The 21721-nt window shown below is 37.8% G+C and overlaps 1 protein-coding gene across 1 annotated transcript in view; it reads right to left on the minus strand.

Annotated features, from left to right (window-relative positions):
- Positions 1 to 21721, minus strand: part of GUCY1A2 (guanylate cyclase 1 soluble subunit alpha 2) — a 176764-nt gene that overhangs the window by 58152 nt on the left and 96891 nt on the right. The window contains exon 6 of the mRNA XM_032990777.2: positions 8304 to 8447. Coding sequence (XP_032846668.2) covers positions 8304 to 8447 — 144 coding nt within the window. The remainder of the gene's footprint in view (positions 1 to 8303; positions 8448 to 21721) is intronic.

The following is a 21721-nucleotide window of genomic DNA, read 5'->3' on the forward strand; positions in this document are numbered from 1 at the left end:
AGCATGACATGAGAGGAGAATGGCCAGGTCCAAAGATATCCTCATGTTATTAATTAGCTCTCTCAGCTCATCTTTCAGGTCTTTTTCTCCCAGCAGTCAGAAAAATAATATCTTCATAATCTTCTAATTAACTCAAATTGGGCTTACACTGGGTTGCCAATCCCGATATCATGCCTCTGCCCTGCAATTGCACACACAGAAGGCTGACCCTTATGTGGTGCAGGATGAAGCCCTGGTAGCTTTGAAAAATCTACCTTTATCATCTACTGCAGACTTTACCTAAGTACCCAATTAAAACAAGAAATGCATGCCATCTGAAAGAATATCCAAACCTTTGGGAAACTTCCCTCTTCAGCATAATAAACATCAAGTTTTTCAGACCAGCTTGTTCCACAAAGCTGCTGTTGTGCACCCACTAAACCCCACTTGCCCTTGTTATTGCAACACATATGCAGTAACACTGTCAACATATAACTGGATATGGCAAAGTCCCTTCAAAAGAGTAGAAGTTACAAATAATGGGTGTGGTTTTGATTTTTTTAAAACAATTGATAATTATTAAAATTAGTCAAAAGGAAGTACTTGAGTGCAAATGACTGGAGGGCTGAGGAAAGTGAGTTTTCACTTAGGGTAGGCCTAACAAAACTTGTAATTTCTGAGATGCCTGGGGAGATGCACTCTGATACAGATCAGCTCCTCTCATTTCACATTTACAAAGGCAAATGGACCAAAGTGAGGTATGGTGTCACCAACTCTCCTCAAATCCAAGGAACCATCGCCAGGGCTGACTTCGGCTCACCATCTCCCAAGCATGCTCTCAAGAAAAAGTACCAAGCTTCCCCCCGAGGAGTGAAGCTCTGAGTGCTTCCCAAAGGAGTTGTGCTGTCCTTATGTTGGTAAGCCCATGAAACTAAGAACTCTTGTACTGGCTCAGTGGTCATTTTTAGTAAAAAAAGTCTCTTAATGCAAGTGTTTCTTTTGTGGAACTGTCTCTGATTTTTTCTTTTAACACAAGGAAATGTCTAATTTGAAGTTATGCAGCTTGAAATAAGGTATTATATACCTTCCAGAGTCTGATGTAGACATTAGGTACAGGGTGAAGTTGCTAGGAGACCACAGATGAAGCAAGGAGCACTGCAGTAACGCAGCAGCTTTTCACACAGGGCTGATGAGAATGACTGCATCAGCACTCAGCCTTTCACAATTTAAAACAAACCAGACAACCTTTTACCGCTTACATAAAGATGTACATTTGGAGACGACTACAAAATTGTTATAAAACTAGCATGCCACAATCTGAATTAAAAGTAAAGCAATAAACACTGAAAAGGATTATACAGACAAACACTCTCTAAACTACGCTCCCTCACTGTATGTTTAGGAATGGCCTCTTTACTTAGCAACTCAAAAAAAGCATATATTCAAGCAAATGAAGGCATTTTCACTATGCTTGTGTTTTGGGCCCAAGTGTCTCATTACCATAATGCAAAGGGGAATAGTTAATGAGCGAGGAGAAGATACAACACATGCTAAAATTAATTGTCCATTTCCGTGTTATTTAGAAAAGCATGTCACTCTCACTGGACATAAGCCATTCCAATCCACAGTCCTTCTGACTATTTGTACCCTTCCTCATGAGGCAGAGTTCATGCTTATTAAAAGTTACCACTTGGAAAGCAGAGATTAGAGGTTTATCAAACTCAGACTTTCATTGTTCCTGTGATGATGACCACAGGTATTTAAATAGACAACACAAACCAAAACTAATGCAGCTGCATGGCTGTAAAGTCACTCAGCTTACACATGCTACAGAAATGGTTCTACACATAGCATTATTTGTCACCTATATATATGAAGTATAGAAAGTCTGGATAATACCTAAAATTCAAATGGAAAGGCTGTGACTGAACAAAGGTTTGAACCTGTGTTTCAGTCCAGCTCCTTCCAGTAGGATTGTCCATCCTGAGAGCTCGTCAGCCTGTTTACCCTTGAGATAGGACCTATCTGACAAATATTCATTCAAATATTTCATTATAGGTAGACACTGAAAGCACATCAGATGAATACAGACTAAAATAGGTTTACTCTCTCCATTTAAACAGACAGCTACAGTAACAAGTTCAGATTCAGCTGTTCACAGTCAGTGTTTGAAATTAGAGGAGGTTAATCCCACCGCTCACATGAAATGGTCCCTCTGCCATGCTGTTCTTCTTTCTCTAGCTGATAGATGAAACTCAGCTCTTGTGTTGATAGTGATAGAATCAGACTACACTAAGTGTATTTTATAAATCCAGTAATAAAATAGGTTTGGGAACACACATCTGAAAGTTAGAAGCTGCAAGTGAGTCACACTCTCTATCTTGATAATAAAGAAACAACTGAACTGAGGACCAGATTATGTGCCTTGCAAATACAAAGTCCCACCTACCTCACCCCACTGAGAATAAATTAATCTAATTGAAGCCAGTATCAGCTAGAAATTTTCTGCACTACTCTATTTAGATTATTTCATGAACTAGTCATTAGCAGGTGAGCAAAAAGAAAGGTAAGGGTATGTATTTGCATCAGTTTGTGATTACAATATTTGCAGGCCTAATTCTCATTTATTGTAACATGGTAATTTGAGAGATACATGACATCTTTCTGCTGTAGAGGAACATATTTCAAAACATGTTTTAAATTACTGTGGTAGGGCCTGATCTTTTATGTTTTAGAGAGGAACACCTGTACACAACAAATCTACATAATTGTAGTTAATTTCATCAGCTTCATGGAAATCATTTACTTTTCCTCTGTGTGTTCCCAGTTCTGTATCTCTTCACAACCCTATTAAGACCACCTCCATACACTATAAAAATAAGCAGATAATCTTAGAGAATAACCTTTTAGGAAATCTCATTAGTCAAAACTAGGTATGTTCTGCCAGAGCAGCCCGTTTAACAATAAACTCGAAAGGAAGCCTTTCTGTTTCCTTGGGACATACACTGCACGTTAATTAATTAGGCAAGATTTGAAGCATGATAAAAAGTGATGCCACCAATAATACCCTATGGGTTTTAACACATCAAATGAGATCTGCATTGCGACCTTTATCTCTAAAGGTCAATACTCAGGATAATTCTCCTTACAGCATTATCTTCAGCTATTAAAATTAATGTACTTCCACTTTATCTAAAAAAATGTAGTAAAATATGAAGCATACCCTAAATTCAAGTAGCACTCATTTAAATGTAGGAGTCAATTTTAAGTCAATATTTTCAAACTTCAGTCATAGGACATGACGTACAATTAGCTGTACAGAAGCTAAACCTAATAAGTGCTTCTGGACTAAAAAGTGTTTTGCTGAAAGAATATAAATGTACGTCCAATTCTCCATGCAGTATCTGAGCCAAAAGTCCTCCTTTTGTACTAATGCCTTAGCTGATGCTAAAGTAACGGAATTTAAAAACAAACATACAGGGACCTGAAGCCTTCTCTGTCATTCACAGGAGAATGAGCAGCCCATTTTCTGTTACAAGTATTTCTCTCGAAAAGAGCAGGCTGTGTTACAACACTGATGATGGGATTTGTGGAGGCTGCCATAAAATAGCTCACTCTCTCTTCCTGCAAAACAACATTTTTTCATTACCCTGCAAATCCCAGGCTATTCATGCAGGTATAAGGAGTGCAGGCTCAGGGTCTCCATTCTGCTTATGTATTTCTGCTGCCTTTGGCTCTGCTGGAAGTGTCAGATGCCTTAGTACATGTCAGCTGCACACCAGGGTGCTCTCATCAGTATGCTATGAGCTCCAACTCTGGTTGTGGAAGCATCAGCTGGATATAAACCAGATCTGCTTCAAACACCTTGTCACCATCCTGCAGGCCCTCGCTGTTTACTGGCCACAGGAGCACTGCTCTAAGGGGCAGATTTTTCTTAAAGTATACATAGTTGTACAAACAAGGTATTTCTGTGATCGCTACAATTAATACTTTTAGATGGTAACTGTGTACCCAGACAAAAAACTTCATTTCATTGTCTGCTAATGTACTTTATACGTAAAAATCTCATCCTAAATTCACATTTATGTGATTTTTTTTTTTCATTTGTTCATTTACTTTTTCTTCCTAATTTTGAGATTTTAAGTGTCATTTAATAAGATATCCACTGCTATCACAGGGATGAACATTTCAAGCACTACAAAAAGTATCTGTATTCTGGTGAATTCAGTCCTGAGATGATAACAAAATGTATCCATCAAAGTAATTTAGAAAATGCATATATTCCATAAACCATAATCATAAAGTTAGACATATCTAATCATCAGATAAAAAGCACTGCATTTCATAATTGCAGTTAGGTTTCCCCAGAGCTGAAATCTCTGCAACCAGGACAACCCAAACAGATTCATAATGACTATCTAAAAAAATCTTGCCCCTAAGTAATTAGCCTCTTAAACAGGCATCATACCAGTCACACCCCGCAAACCTGGGGAATAACTTCTGAGGTTTCCAGTGCTGACCTCAAAAAGCTTAAACAAGAGATATGCCTCTGTTAAAAGAAATATCCTGCAAACACCAAGGAGACTTTAGCATGTTTGCTTCTTACTAGAAAAGAAAATCAGAACAGAATAATTGTGCTGCAATTGTTAGTCTAACAGAAATTGAACTTCAAGTAACTGTGGCGTCATGTATTATATAAAATGGCTGAAAATTATTTCCTCCTATTTAATCAAGACTTATCAGCCAGTTGTTGGGGGAGTGGGGTGAAAACAGAACACTGTTGTTTACTCCTGAGATCAGAAAGTCCATTATCTTTAGGAACTATGTTTTGAAAAATTGTCTCTGACTTAGTGAAGTAATTGTCTTTTTCAAAATAGTTACAGACTATCCTGAAGAATAATGCTGGAGTTTAGTCACAGCAACTCATGAAAGCTGTCCAAGGTATAAAATGTTGGTCACGAGGAAAACTGCCCTCTGATTTCAAGTTGTTTTCAAATATCCAAATACTGATGTAGGTTTTTTGATACAAAAAAACAAAAGCTGCATCAGAATTCTATATTCAACACACTTGGCAAAGACTCAGGAAATGTGACTTGTGCTTGTTAACATGAATCACAGATAACAATTAAGGTCAAAATACAGTCAAAATACTGCACTTGTTTTGCCATCCATATCAACAGGACCAGCTCAAAGTATCACGTTATAGTACAGTTTAATTCACTGTTTAGAAGTCAGGCCACTTATAGACTACATTGTGTACTTTGTATGTAATGTTAATGAATATTTAAATATTTGAATGGCAAGGCTTAATTGTAAAATGTGTCACGCAATAAGTCTCCTATTACTGGTTCTGAGCCGAGTCCATAGCAACTGTCACACATACCTAGGGGTTCCTTAAACTTCAGGTAGATTACAGAACTAAGTCCACACAGGGAAACCTAAAAGTTAAACCACATATCTAAGAGCCTTGTCAGAACTCTTTAATACCAGCAGGCTTGGAGGCCTGGGGCCACGACCACCTCTCTGGAGATCTTGTTCCAGTACTTGACTGATTTTTCCTAAAATCCAAACTGAACTTCCCCTGACGCAGATTTAAGACATTATTATGTACATGGGATGTTTGTTAACAGGATTCTGTGGCGTGATAGGCACCTTCACGGTTTTTTAAGTGGAAAACTGGCAGCTAACAAAAATAAGGATCACTCTAGTCAATTCAACATTGTCTGCAAGGTAAAACCATGCCACTTCAATTTAGAAATAATGCGTATGTTTTTAACTGTGACGATCATTGACATAACCACTAAGAAAAATTACGTGTTTTTTGCCATTTGTAGGAGGACTCATCTGACAAGAGTGTAATCATACAGTGTAGACATCCACATTTAGACTAAGTCTATAGACTACCCTTCCAGACAACTGAGAAAATACACATTTTTAGGGCGTGATTCATCTCATCCTAGAGTAGACACCTAAACTAGGACATAATAAAGTAGACTTCCCCAAAAGTCCTTATTTCAGTAGTTTTACAGGGTAGACATCCATGTGAGAGGAATCCTAATATAAATATATTTAAAAATCAAATTAAGATGCCTCTATGAAATATAAGCTTTTTAAAACACGATGATTTACCAGGTTAGGTACAAAGATAACAGCAACATTCTACAATATCACCATTCCTCCTGCCCTGAAATCTATTGCACCTAAAACTGAAGGGAGGACAATTAATACCCTCTGAAGACCTTCTCAGTACCTCTACTTTCAGTCTAAGTATGATGAACTCACTTTTTTCTTCTGAATTCTAAAGGAGTCTTATAAGCACTTTTTGCAAATATTTGATTATTCCTAGAATTTCACTGTATTCAAGCATTTTTTCCTTTGCACCGTCTTTATAGTCTTTCTTTTATAGGTTTTCCTGTGCAGCCACTGAAATCATCAGGAATTTTCTGAAAAATAATGAGTGGTAATGAAAATAGCAACAAACTGTGACTCTTGAAGTAAAACATACACCTTCAAAATTTCCCAACAATTGCATCAGTCACTCGAAATAAATGAAAAGATGGAGAGGATCTGAAAGACAGCTCTCCCAGCAGGTGACAGTATATCTAGAATGTATTAACCAGCTATTGTCTTTGGAAAAATAGAGAAATCAAACAAACAACCCAGAAAAATCTATTTTAATAGGATTAATACCTGTTTGAAACAGCCTTATTTCAAAACTGAAAACACTACGTCTTCTGGTATCTTCAGACATGTGTCTTCTAATTATTATTCTGAGTTTGATGAATGTCCACATGAAGCTTTAAAAAATATTCTTCAAGATCTATAGCCCAAGATATTTTTTCTTCTGAATATGTGGACATTTTTCAATAATAAAATATTTTAACATTTAAAAAAATATCATTATTAGCATTGATATCTAAAAATAAAAATATTTAATCCAGAACTCAATATATTGTCATTTGAATATTTTCATTTGGTGTCATATTTCATAGAATTTCTAGCTTGGTTGCCTTGCATCCACACTCTCCTTTCTGGGCAGAACAATTCACTTAGATTAAAACTCTCAATTCACCATATACAAAGAGTTCAAGGAATATAGTTCAAGATATGATCTAATTAATGGATAGAAAAGAGTTGGAACTCAGAAGTATTTTATTGCACATGGAGCATCATAAGAACATCCCTGAACACATTTTTTAAAATTTTACATCCTTTCTGACAAGTTTTAAACTTCAAAACAGTCTATCAATTTTGGGGAAAAAAAGAAAAAGAAGAGAGAAGCATTTCAGATGCAACCCTTATTTTTTTAACAGATATAAGGAACTGCAGTTTACAAAGTGCATTTCAACCATGATATAAATAGTCCTATGGGAAGCGTGTCCAGCCTTCTCATCCAGCCACATATGGCTTTTGTTATGGGCTGTAGACAGTGTTGAATAACTGTCCTACACAATACCCCTCATTTTCTTTGAAAACAAAAGATTTGTACTATGGGAAGAACAATTTAACCAGAAACAGGAGTAAGTACACATAATGAAAACAGTGTGTAATCTGACCCCTGAAAAAGAAAGACACATATATATCTCCATGGTTTTCTTCCCTCATGAATCCCCGTCTCCTACCTAAACATTACTAATTCCAAATGCCAGCAGCTACAAGGTTAGTATAAGGTCAAGAGAAGTAGAACAGCATTGGAATTTTAAAACGGTACAAAAGGACATGCGTTTTTCCACCTCCTGCACCAATCTAGAAGGAACTGGAGTAGCGTGGGAAGGAAGCATATTAGCACTGAGAAAAAGCAGGCAGTCTACACATTCTTCTTCTATACAGGTCAACAGCTATTTACAAAAGAGGCATATGGCCCCTTAGAGACACAGAACTCTCTGAGCTCCTCTATGCTAGTGCTGAAGTTCAGATCAGGAGCCTACTTCTGAAGTGAATTTCCCTATTGTCATCCCATACTGTGCTTTGGCTTGTAGCATGGGACAATCCTGTATCACGTGAATTGTCTTCTACTCACACTAAAGTGAGTTGGAAGAATTGCTCCAGGAGTGCATCTAATGTCCTCCAGCCACAAACAGGCATTCAGTGCATACGACAAGGCAACAACTAGTCTGTGCGTTCTACCTGCGCTTACAGAAGTAAGGCACAGCTTACATGACTGTTGATGGGAACCAGTGAATAAGTCTATAAAAATGACTGTGATACACTGATGCAATTTTAAGTTCTTCTAGCAATAAACAGATTTCTACTGACAGATCATGACAGAATTATTCAGGTTTACATACCACTGACTACCTGAGAATAAAGAGCAAAGGGGTTACCTTAATAGGGCTCCCATCTGGAGTGAGAACCTCTTCTGAAAGCTCCATCATCTTCAGTGCCATCAGAGCAATGGCTTTGGCATGACTAAGGCTTTTCTTATGGAGCCCTGCTGCAACGCAGTATGCATCACCTATTGTTTCCACCTGCAGCAATCAGACAAATCAAATGTTAAAGTATGATAATGAGAAGAGAACCCTACCATTAGTTACCTGCAATCAAATAGCATTGCTTAAAACATGTGAGCAAAACATCCATAAAATAAGCAATTAGACAACAGAGCATAATTACCTGAGTTTGCAAACAGGTGCAGCCAAAACCTGACATGCAATTGCATAGTGGTTCATCACCATTATAACCAAAGAAGATCATTAACTGTGTATGCCATCAGCTGAGCGATGACAACATTCTTCCATAGCAGCAATACAAAAAATTCTGTTTTCCTAAATAAGAAATTGCTTGCAGCTTTGACACTATCCTGGCTGAGTTTGCTGTTGGGTAAGAATGGTGCTACATGATTATAATTTGCAATTATTATTTACTCTTCTAGAAAAGTATATCAGGAAAAGAATTAGAAAAAACAAAACATCACCATCAAAAACAGTGAAGAGTCTATAACTTCTCATTAGCTGACAGCTCTTCCCAGTATAGGAATAATTTACAAATAGATGCTACTGCTACAGACTTCTGACTGCACCTGTCTCTTATTTTCAAGTAAAAATTGTTGCCTCTCTCTACAATGCAGGTTATGTGACTGTGAATTCCCTGCCTTCACGCATCAAGTTCAGCAGCCTGATCCCCCTGGTCTCTTCAGACAGGCCATACCTCCCTCTTATCCTTGATTTTCTTTAAAGAAAGCTGTCCCTCAGGAGGAAGCAGGAACAAAAGAAATTACAGAAGCCGTCTGGCTCTGGATAAAGGCAGCCTGAGAAACGCTGAAGTCCTGAAATTCTGCAGCTTTATTGACAGCATTGTGTTTTGCAGTCTGCTTGCCCACACACCTGCAACATGGTCTGTTAACAGCGTCCGTTAACACATGCCCAAGCAAACGCAGCCCTCGAGGATTAGTTTGGGTTTTTCTACATGATTAATGTGGCTTTCACCCTGCCCACAGCACTACAGGAATGACAGAAAAGGCTTCAGGAAAGACTAGGGTGAGAAGAAATCATGCACTGAGCAAGAAGTTATTCAGGGAATAAAACCAGCTGATTCTTCTCTCTGCAGAGATTCTACTAATAGTAGAAGACCTGCACCCTCTCAGATTAATTTCCAGTCCTGACAAACAGAATTGGAAATAGTATCTCAAAAAGTAAGCATTACATGTAAATGTACCCAGTGCATGAATCTAGAACAGCTGTATGATCAAATACTTCCCAACATCAAACTTAGCTGCTGCAAGCCCATTGCTGAGTTTGGAACCTTAGCCTTTCCTGCTGACTGTGCAGGAGGATATATATAAGAAGCTGAGGGTTTCTCATAAATTGAGAGCTGAGACAGCTGTTAGAGCTCCCTTGTCACTTTTGGAAGCTCCTAATAGTACTTGTATATAGAAAAAACATGTAGGAGCAATCAATACTGCTGCCTGCCTGCCTGTTTTACCCAAGCCTATCTCAGGGTCTCTGTTCACAGAGACTGCCAATTCCCTGCAGTTTAGGAGGTTGTATTTCCAAAGACAAATGGATAGACAAGTATGTTGCAACGGCTAGTGACAAATGTAGAAACTAGGGAAGAAAATACATGAGCATAGTGAGAAATATCAGAAGTTAAAGAGACATTCTGGATAGCTAAGAAATAGATGGTAAAAAATTCTCCAAATCAGAAGGAAGAATTAGCAGAGATCCAAATAACTGCACACTGTCATTCTTTAAATTGTGGATGGACATAACCAGTTTGAACAGAAATAAAGGGGTTACTACAAAAAGAGCTGAGTCAAAAAAAAAATGAAAAATTGAATACAAAGTCTGTTCTTTGTTGAATGATTTAATTTCAGAACAACTTTTCCACTAGTTAGTTGTGTTACACCACTGTAAGCAAGTATAGATCTGGGACCATATACTGTTCCTGAAATGTTCAGGAAAACCTACTTACTTTGTTAGCTTCTTCCCCTTTGGAAATTTCCATAGTGGTGTAAACTAATTTAACAGCTAAATTGCACTTACTGAATGAGTAGCATCATCAGAGTTTCATTGTACATAACTGTGTACTACAAGAAAAATGGGACTGAAGCTGCCTCATGTTCACCATACTCTGAAAATAAAAATTATAATAATACCATTGTAGGATACTCTTTAACGTGCTCATCCCTGTGAAGTTCCTCTGCCAGTAACAATGGAGAACCAGGGGAATGATTAGGACAGTTAAGACTGACCTGATTGTTGAAAATGGATGTGATGAGTACTGATAAAGTTGTCTAATGATTTACCATTCTGTGACCCTGTTTTCAGTCACTAAGCTTTTTCCCAACTAAGCATTTAAGCTAAAATTTCCATGCTGAGTATCTCCATCAAACTTTAATCCTGGTTCAGTCCTTCAAAATTAGATTTGACAAATTTTTCAATAATCTGTGGGTTTTTTCCCCCAACTCCTGTTTTAAAAAATCTCCAGGAGTTGTTATAATTCATTTTGTTCATGGCACTTTGATTTGGTCCTCTCATATGGCGTCACAGAATCATGGAATGGTTTGGGTTGGAAGGGACCTTCAGAGATCTTCTAGTCCAAGCCCCCTACCATGGGCAGGGACACCTTCCCCTCGATCAGGTTGCTCAAATCCCTGTTCAACCTGGCCTTGAACACTTTCAGTGATGAGGCATCCACAACTTCTCTGGGCAACCTGTTCCAGTGCCTCATCACCTTCATCATACAAATTTCTTTCTTATAATCTGTCTAAATCTACTCTTTCAGTTTATAACTGTTGCCTCTTACAGGCCTTGGCAAAATGTCTCTCTCCATCTTTCTCATAAGCCACTTTTTTATATTGAAAGGGCACAATAAAGTCTTCCTGGAGCCTTCTCTTCTCCACATTTAATAATCCCAACTCTCAGCCTTTCTTCAGAGGAGAGGTGTTCTAGCCCTCTGATCAATTTTGTGGCCCTCCTCTGGACCCGCTTGAACAGGTCCATGTCTTTCTTGTACCAGGGACCCCACAGTTGAATGCAGCACTGCAGGTGGGGTCTCACAAGAGCAAAGTAGAGGGGGAGAATCACCTCCTTCAACGTGCTGGCCTCACTTCTTTTTATGCAGCCCAGGATACGGTTGGCTTTCTGGGCTACAAGTGCACACTGCTGCGTCAAGTCTAATTTTTTGTCTACCAATATCCCCAAGCCCTTCTCTGCAGGGCTGCTCTCAATTCATCCATCCCTCAGTCTGTATTAATATTGGGGATTACCCTGACCCATGTGCAGGACTTTGCACTTGGCCTTATTAAATTTCACGAGGTTATATGAGGACATTAAAATAGAATCTGCAATGAAAGCAATACATCATGCTTCAAAATTTCAGGTTGGGCCTGTCAGTGAGTCAGACATACATGGGGAAGAAGGGGATTTATCTTGTCTTGGCTGAGAAGCAAGAATTGGACCAGAAAATAAAGCACTGCTTATAGCTCGCTCCAAACTATCTTCTCGGTAGATCCTGAAATCACTATGCACACCAAAGAGCAACTTACTCCATAAATATTCAAGTAAATGTCAATAGGATTTAGAGAAAAGGAAGGTACTACTCAAGGTAGCTAAAAATAGCAGCACTCAGATCTGTTTGATGATCTTTGAGATGATAATACACAGTAATGAAACTCCAGAGAAAATCTCTACCATGTGATAAACTAACTTTAAGCTTCTGAGTTTGTAATGTGACTATTATAGTGCATTATTAGTGGTATATTTGATTTTTATATCCTTCCTAGATACATATGCAGGAAAAGGTATTTCACTGTCCCTGTAAGATTGGAATGTATTATCCTGCTTCTTTTAAAAAACAAAATACATTCTGTTTTGAATATTTCAGCTATTTTTGCATATGGTTGATAGTTTTACCTTTCTTAAGATTTAGTACATTTTTTTCTAGTTAAATAATCATTTCTTACTGCTCTGAATATTTCCAGCAACTCACTGATAGCCTGACCTACTCTCACCTACTTTCATCCCTTTTCACTGATTTACACTCACTGTGGGCAGCTTCACTGGACTTTCATTAGTTGGGAATTAATATTTAGCATCATAGAGAGAAGTGAGGTTGAACTTAGATTTCAAAATTAGACCAATCTATAAAAATGTAGGATATAATTTTTATTCTTAATTAACAAACAAAGAAGTCAGGAAACACTGCAGCTACTTACACTGCTATACACAGGCCTTCTCTAAATCCTTCTGTAACTCTGCATCAAGTCATTGGAAATGTCCAAAAGATTTTCAGTCAGGTCCTCGACAAATCAAAGATTAAGATTCATAATTAATTGAAGTAGTTGTGTGTCCCCATCAATTCAGAAGAAGCTTCTTGCTAGATATCCTGAGACTGCTAAGAGTGACAATGCATAACACTTGCAGCAGGCAGCAAACAAAAATCTCTTCTACTTTCGGGAACTCATTTCCTATGTACCCAGCTTCTGTTAGTCCTCAATAGATACCATATGTCTGGTTTAGACATAAATAGTAATTTTTACAGAAGTTGAGATCTATAGTAATTTTTTTATCATCACTTATTCTTAATTCATACTGGTTTTAGGTGGAATATGACTTGCAGATGAATCTGGTAGCCCAGCAAACAGAATATAATTTCTCCAATTCTAATGTGTCCAGAGAACAGAGGTTAATAAACTGTCCCCAGGGCAGCTCCAACAGATCTCTTTGAACTAACAGTAGCTAAACCTTGTGTTGTGCTACGTTAACTGAGAAAGTCGAAGTTGTAACTGAATCATGTTCCCTGAGTATAAAGTTGGGGTGTTGATTCCGTGACAGTTTAGAAGAGAAAATGTGGACTATTGAAGTAACATCCCTGCTTCTGTACTTTTCCTCATGAATGCATGAATATGCACCAGTCATTATGTATATGAACTTCTACAGGTAATGAAGGAACTGAAGTGTTAGACTTCATCTCACAGGATTACACACATGGTGGGAAATATCATTTTGTAAGTGAAAACTGCAATGGCAAGTTTAAAGATTTTAATCTGAAATATTCAGGAATTCCGATAGTGTAAGGAATCTTACTAGCACCTTTTTCAAAGCACAGCTTGGAAATAAACATAAAAAATGTAATCATGGAGGTCACTCTTGTGGCAATTCCAATCTGAAATTCCTACAGCAATCAGAAATATTAAATCCACTAAAAAAAAAGTAACTGGAGGGAGAATTTGCTCTAGTTTTAGTGCTTTCTCAGCTGGTTTCCTGTAAAAGCTTAATATATAATTTGTATTATAACTGTTGCAGTGGAGTACTCATGACTAATTTTTTTCACGAGAGACATAAGTAAGTCTGTGTGCTCTTTGTTCCTTTTTTAATGGGTTAAATTATGCTCGTATCAAGAAGACGGTTTTGCTTACAATTAAAACTAAATATGTACAAAAAAATGGGTCTGAAAATTCAAAAATTGCTGTCTTCTTTCAGGTAGAAAATTTACCCTTAACCGTATGCCCTTTCACCTTCCTCTGAAGGGTACTTGTGTACTATTGTTCCCATCTCCAAAATACTCACAGGCCTGCAGAGGTATTTATTGTCTCACTCCTAGGGGTTATAATATTTAGTACCCATTCACCTTAAAATAATCTATGCCCCTGTCTCTATGGTCTGTTCAACGTTCTTTTGCAAAATAAATAAATAAATAGGAAATAAAAAGTTGGACTGCCTTCACTATAGAGATAAGCACAGTTAAAGTATTGTCTCTAACTCAGTGTCATCCATAAATAAAAGCCCTTAACACAGGTTGCACTAGCAATTTTAGTTTGAGTCGGTTGTCCTGCTGAGATAAAATTAACTGCTAATGGAGCCCTTCTCAAGAATGTCTCATTCAAGGAACATTCACCCTTCAGCATTTTCCTGATATATATATACATATATACAGAAAAAACAGAATTTTTTTATTCTCATATGACACAGGAAAAAAAATTTACAGTGCATTTCAGGATGAAGACACTCCTGGATGCCTTGATGTTCTACACAAGTGATCAAGTGAATACAGGATTACTTTGGAAAGTATGTACTGTATAACCATCCTTTGCTCAAGGATGTTCTTCCTTGAGAAAACATTTCAGTGTTACATGTATGAAGAAAAATATATTATGCTGTTAAAAGTTTATTTGGTTTATTCTATTAATATATATAGATTATATGTATAACTGTATCACAAAGACAGACTTTAGATAGAGTAATTAAACATAGACATTCTTCAGCCTTTTCCATGTCTTGATTTCTTATCCTCCTTTTACAGAGTAACAGATACTTCTTTAAATTCAGTTGAGTTTCCACATGTATCAAATCCTGCTGTGGCCTCGTGCTTCTATTATTTTAATCACCAGAAATATTTACATCTGCTTAAGAGAGTATGTGTTCATAATCATTCTAATTTTAAGTTGGCAGGAAAACCTGGAATATTAAACAGTTTCTCTGTGTGCCACACCCCGTTTACAGCCACAGTATATAAAGCATAGATGCTATACTTAGCTGAAGAAAAGCTTATTACTAAATAGTTTCTTATTACTTATGACTAATCTGCCAATATCCTGAAACTCTCCTACTGTTGGGAGATATTCTATAAAATTTAATTTTATAATATTGAAATAATAACAAACAGCAGTTGCAATGATACCGGTTTCCTCTTAAAGAGCTTGAGAGTGAAAAAAAATAGAAAGCTGCAAGGAAAGGGGTAACGACTTAGCTAATTGCAGTTTAATGTTCTTTGTCTTCCTCACTTAACTTTTCTCAATGAGAAAACTAACTTTTCTGGTTTGGGTGTGGGTTTTTTTCTCCCTGCACAGAAGAACATTATTCTCCATCTTAAAATACCATCTCTCCTTTCACCTGTTGCCGAAGGATGTTTTCCCTCTCCTATCCAAATACAGACACATTGTTCTACGTGCATGCAATGTGTGCTGGTTAGTTAACACCTTTCAAAATACTCTATGCAAAAAAAACTAGCTAGAATTTTACTGAATAAGTGTATCTGCTTTTTCTGACAAAATCTGTACTTCTTTTCTGGATAATAACTTTATTTGCACTCTCATCGAGTCTGCAGTTGATACCAAACTAGGGAGATGGGTCAGTTTGTTCTATGTCAGGGCTACCATCCTGAGGGACACAGACAGGCGAGATGAATTGGCCAGCAGGAAACTCATGAAATTCAACAAGGACACGTGCAATGTCCTGTCCCTGGGAAGGAGTTAAGAAATTCCCCTGGAACTGATACAGCCCAGGGCCAACTTCCTGAGGAAAAGCTCTGCGAGAAAGACCCTGGGGTCCTGGTGGGCAGCAAGTAGCACATGGGCCAGCAACGACTCCTGGAATCAAAGATGACCGATGATAGCCTGAACTGTATGAACAGAGACAGGGGAAGTGGCTATCACCCCCTGCTCAGCACTCATTAGACCACACCTAGATACTACATGTAGCATTGGGCCCCTCAGTACAAGACAGAGATTGATAAACTGGATCCAGCTCAGTGGGGGCCACCGAGATGGTGGGAGCTGCAGCACCTGCCCTGTGAGCAGAGGCTGGGGGAGATGGGCTTGTTCAGCCTGAAGCAGAGATGGCCCAGGGGGGACTTAAGAGCAGCCCCCAGTGCCTGTGGGAGGTACTCAAGGAGACAGAGGTGGGCTCTTCACAGTGGTGCAGGGTGGAAGGGCAAGAGACAATGGCATCAGCATCCTTAAAGATTATGGAAGCAGGAAGCCTGTGAAACTTATTGACCACAAGATCTTAGTCAGATAAAAAGAATTTTGCAAGTTTTTTAAAGAACTATCAAACAGTTCTGCAGACAGTGAGGATTTTAATAAATGCTTCAACAAATACAGTGATAAAGAACATAATCCTTGTATTTTAGGGCATAAATACCAAAATTAACATACCAGAAAGAAGTCTGATATATGTACCTAACATTTCATAAGTAGCTCATGGGGCTTGTGCTTTTTCAAGTACTTGTGTTCAATACTGTCAAACATGGACCATTATAATGCAATAGTTATGGCAGTTTCTACCATAGTCCAAACTTTATGATATGCCCTGCACCCCAGTATATCTACTAGCTATATTGGTAATTCTCTGAAATTTCAGTTGTCCATATGTTTTCTGTCTCCCCTGACATTTAGATAATTGAGGTTATATTGCAGTCACTGATTTTTCACTGTAATACTGTATCTTTTAATTCCAAGAAGAAAAATCTGCAACACAAATTACACTGGAAAAATTAAAGCTGAAAATTATCCACACTTTCTGAACTTTTCATGATGTAATATTTGAACTGCCCAAGGAAGGAAGGAAGGAAGGAAGGAAGGAAGGAATTTTTATAAAAGCACGTTTTTCTGTGTATTTTATTATAGATGCTTTTACTGTTCAGTTGAGACACGGAGTTGCATTCTTTGTAGCTGCAACACTACAGTTTCTCTGGTCATCACCCTGCTGATTAACATCTGCCAGAATGTCAGCCTTTCTGTATCTTCCTCTAATGATCACCAGTAAAATTACCACCGCAGTTTCTTTGGTTGATAAAATGCTCTTAATATTTCTCTTCTTAGCTAAAAGTGGACAGAATCAGCACTAATGAATACTCCATTGCCTCTTTCAGTCAATGTCACATGTTACTGATTGTTTCAATAGGCAATACATGGCTTTTTGGACAACAATCATCATATCCGTTCACAAAAGTCATGGAAAGTCAAGCTTTGAATTAATCAGTAAAGTATTCTAAGGGACACTATTGAGAGACAGCACGATACTCATGCCAGGTGGTGATGGGAGTTATTCCATTGCCAACATAACAAAAAGCAATCAAATTAGGAAAGAAGTAACGTGGATTGACACAGATTGTACGAGAGAAATTAATATGCAGTGAAACTTCATTTTACTCAAACAAAATACATTCATTAAACAGCATAGCATGGCATTGAACTATATAACATAATTAAATAACTGTAAAAATAAAGAACATGAAAAGTAGATGGCATAAACAGGGAAGAAGCAGTATTTCAACCATATAGGCTGCAAATTTATAAGATGTAGACTATGTGGGTGAGATTCAGCTCACCTAGACAGAGGTATCTCTGATACAGTAATCTGAATATGAGTTATTCACTCTCAATTCTCTTTATAATCAATGAACTGAAATGGGAACTCTAGCAGTCATCTGTCCTGTGCTAAGTAGCTCCTTCAGGAAAAGATGAATCTCACACTAAAAGAGATTCACACTTACCCTATAAAATCATACTTTGTTGTCTGTAAGCATAGTCTAGATGACTAGTTCCATGTTATAAATAGCATAGTTCCACCTCTCAGAACTAGAGAAGAGAGAGAATTAACAAGACCATGTGAAGAGGCAGAAGGGCAGACTGAACATGGAAGTTCACAGAAGCATGTGAATTTTAGAAGTAAAGCAGGGTAAGTTCTGGGAAATCAAACAGTCCTTCAGGAAAGCTGATCTCCAGATGGATATATGAACCAGTGGAATACCTTTCTACACTCCATACCAGTTTCCTTTCAACTCCTAGAGATTAATCCAGGCCAAGAACAGCATTTACTGGAGAATATGAAGTTTAAGTGATTCTTATGATTACATTAAGAACAAAATCAATGACTTCTAGAACATCAATTTTGTTTTGAAGACCTGGAAATAGTTTCATAAGGATCAAAGTCAGGGTATGTCCCTGGCTATCTCTTAGAGTAAGTTCCGTGTGTACTCCTCAGCCTGGACTTAGCCAACCACATCTTAGCCTCCTGCACATTTAGGCTGCATTTCATTTGGAGCATGTAAATATATAAGGAAGTGGTTTCTTAAATCTCATCCCAGCATGAGGCCAGGATTCAGGATGGGAATGCACCTGGAACTGGAAGCTGGAAAGTGTTCTTACATACTGCAGTAAAGACTACACCTCCCCAGAATGTTCATTATCCTGTTTATCCATATTTCATTCCATCTGCAAGACTGAACTACACAGTACCTCAACACTATGTATTTATTTTATGAAAGCTGAAACATCTTCCCTCTTAAAGGAATGCGGCAAAATTCACCCTTAAGATTAAATTATTGCAAGTATAATTCTGTAAGAAACATTTGAAGTTATTTGTATTTCTTATTGGACTTCTCTTTCATCTGTTTTCTGCCTTAAGTTGTACAGCAGGAAAATCAGGAAAAGGCCATGGTATATGGCAAAGTGGTGCTTCAGACTTACCATTTGGGCTTTATTATTTCTTTCTGTGATTTCTAGTTTGGCAGCAAACAGGATACCTTTTTAATTGGTATGGGACGAAGACTGAAGGGAAAGTCTCTCCATTCTACTTTTATTTCAAGTCAGCAATCTCAGCATTCATCAGCGGGAACAATTTACTTAATATCCACATTCTACCTCAAGATGTCATTGAGATCTCCCTTACTTCCTTCTACTCAAACTCCTCTCCAGACATATCTCTGCAAACCAGTAATAACCTCACAACACTGTCATTCAGGATGGGACTCACACTACCCAGTGTCAGTCACACAAAAGTTAAGCTACTCATCTGTAGCCTTTCTATAGTCACTGAAGAGAAAAATAAACTTCCAGGGGATGATGTATTCCATCCTGAATTATGTGAATCTCATTTTTTTTACCCTTTTGCTGCAGTAGGACCCAAAAGTCTATGTATTTGCTTAATTGCCTGATTCCACGCCCAGACTGTCATGTGATATGCAAGACCCCTCCCATGCTGTCATCAGCAGGCTTCTTCTGAGAAATGGCTGAAAACCAGGTTTATGTGGGCCACAATGGCCACAGACTGGGAAGGCTTAATTTGTGAAACTCTCAGAAAACTCCAGGTGAGCTGTTATTTTCTCATGCACGACACCCCATGCCTTTGAAAATGCACTGCAGACTGCATGTTCCTACTCCCATAAAGTACCCCAAAACAAGAAAGAGATTGCATAAGTGTGTTGACTGCTAGCACTAAGATACTGTTTGTCAGCAGAACAGAAATATCCTGTTTAGCTCAAAAAATCCAGTATCTTGGCATGCCTAATTTGGCATGCGGGTCAGAGGTGTTATTAATCACTAAACAGAGGGAGGGCAGACGTGATATATGTTGGGCAGCTTACGGTAGAAAGACTTGAACGAGTCACTTAATATAAAACACAGATTCTAAGGAAAGAAATATCAAAGAAACATGCTGGAGAGAAACTAGACAGGTTTGTCTACTGAGAGGTGAAGTGTGTATGCTTTATATCTGGAGGTGGTGTAAGTGCAGATTAGAAAAGCCTCCTCTGAGCATGGCCTAAGCATACTTGATCCTGAGGTAACTTCTAGAGCTACATTTCCGTCTACATAACAAAGAGTGAATACTGACCTTTTTCAAGTTAATCAAAACCTGCTTGTTTTCTTGGTGTTGTGTGAATACAAATGAAAGAGTAGTTCTGTTTGCATTCTGAAGTACTCTATATGTTTTTCTACTGCACAGATTTGGAAGAAAAGCTTTGAAACACAGTTGAATTGTGCAACACTGTGAAGCTTAACATCTGTCATCTTAAAATACTTAGGTCTGGAGTTTGTTGATTAAATTAATTCTACATGTGGTATACAATATTATTTATAGATTCCAAAAATCTCTGGGATACTAAAAAAAACCCTCCTGGTTTTTAAAGGTTTTAAAAGTTTTCAATATAGGATTTGAGAATAAGACTGTCTTCAAATGGACCCAAGAATCTCCTTCAGTTTCTACCTTACTGTTTGACTCTCTTACCTTCTGTCTCTCAAGTTCAAAATTAACTCCTAAGCAGTGAAATCTTGTGCATAAGTTTTAAGATAACTCTGCAATGTTTTTATGACACTGCATTCTGCTTTTGGAAACAGTGTATGGAAAACCCCTCCAGTGTGAGCAGGAATGGATTCCAAGTGTCCAACTATGAAGTTCAAAAATTTGTTCATCTGGTAGAGCTCATTTTTTAAAAGAAAAGTCTTACTTTAAACCCCAGCTTCTTTCCCAAGAGCCTAATTATGAAGCAATTGCTCTTACCAAGCCTGAGGGCATTTTATTTTTAGTGAGTTTAATGATGCTACATGCTGGCAATTTCAGGAGCATTTTGCAGGAAGAGCTGTATTCAAATTCTTTCTATAGCATCTATTTAGCAGTCTTAAGCATAAATCTTTCAGTACCCAATACAGGAAGAAACTCTTTCATCTACACTTTTAATTCAGAGTGTTGTTTTCTTTACAAAAGGAAAAGAGACAAATAGTACTTCCTCTGTAGAATTATTACCTAGTATTTTTAAGGAGGATTTTTCTCTAGTTAAAATAGAGACATGCTAGAAGACTTACAGTTTACATGATGTCAACATCAGGTTTGCACACAACAGTCATGGAACACAAAAGTCAGAGTGCATAAATGATTTCTCTCTTCTGTAGACAAGTATGTAATTACAAAAAATCACACTGAGTATGTCTGATGAATAGAAAATGTCCTGGCTGGCATTCTGCCTTATGTGACATAGTTGCAATGTCAAAGTAAAGAACTGTTTAACGAAATAAGCAAATGTGAAAATAATCATGCATAATTTGACACACATTTCAGTTTAATGTGACTGCCCTTCTCCAGATGTAAAAGTGGTCTTAATTTGATATCCCCTGTATTAAAACTACTACTGAACAACAACATCTTCCTCAAGTTTACATAAGTTTTAATTTACTGTTTTGAAATCCATACGTTAGCTAGTTTCTCTTAACTTACCTAAGTATCCTCCATATTCATTTAAATCATTTAAGAAATTAAGGTACAGTTATGAATGTTATTTGCATGAATGAAGATGCTGCATCTTGGCATGCTCAGGAATATGAAGGGCCAGCCATATGTTGTCATGGTTGTGCTATGTATCCTCTAGATCTGATACAATACTGGACTGTTTAAATGGAAATAGCCTAGGCTGATAGACAGTGAAATTAATTTTCTCCAGTCCCTCAGAGAGACTGAAATTTAGAAGGTGGAAAAACACGACACAAGAAAACAAAGGATTGAAGTATTAATGGTGGGTTTTACAAGACATAGCATCAGGAAGACCTGTATGCTGCAACAGGGCATGCTCTTAGCTATGGTTTCTGTCCAGCTGCTATGTGTGGACTTGCTCCTCATTGTAGAGCAGGGAGCCCCAAAGGAGGATACCCTTCTCCGTCCTGTTCAGATGAAGTCAGGATATAGGCAGGGTTCACACACAAACTGAGGCCTTGTCCAACCTCCAAGTTGGACATGTGCTTTAAGGCTCC

The sequence above is a fragment of the Tyto alba genome, unplaced genomic scaffold, assembly GCF_018691265.1.
Source record: "Tyto alba isolate M040663 unplaced genomic scaffold, T.alba_DEE_v4.0 Super-Scaffold_2, whole genome shotgun sequence".
Classification (NCBI taxonomy): Eukaryota; Metazoa; Chordata; class Aves; order Strigiformes; family Tytonidae; genus Tyto; species Tyto alba.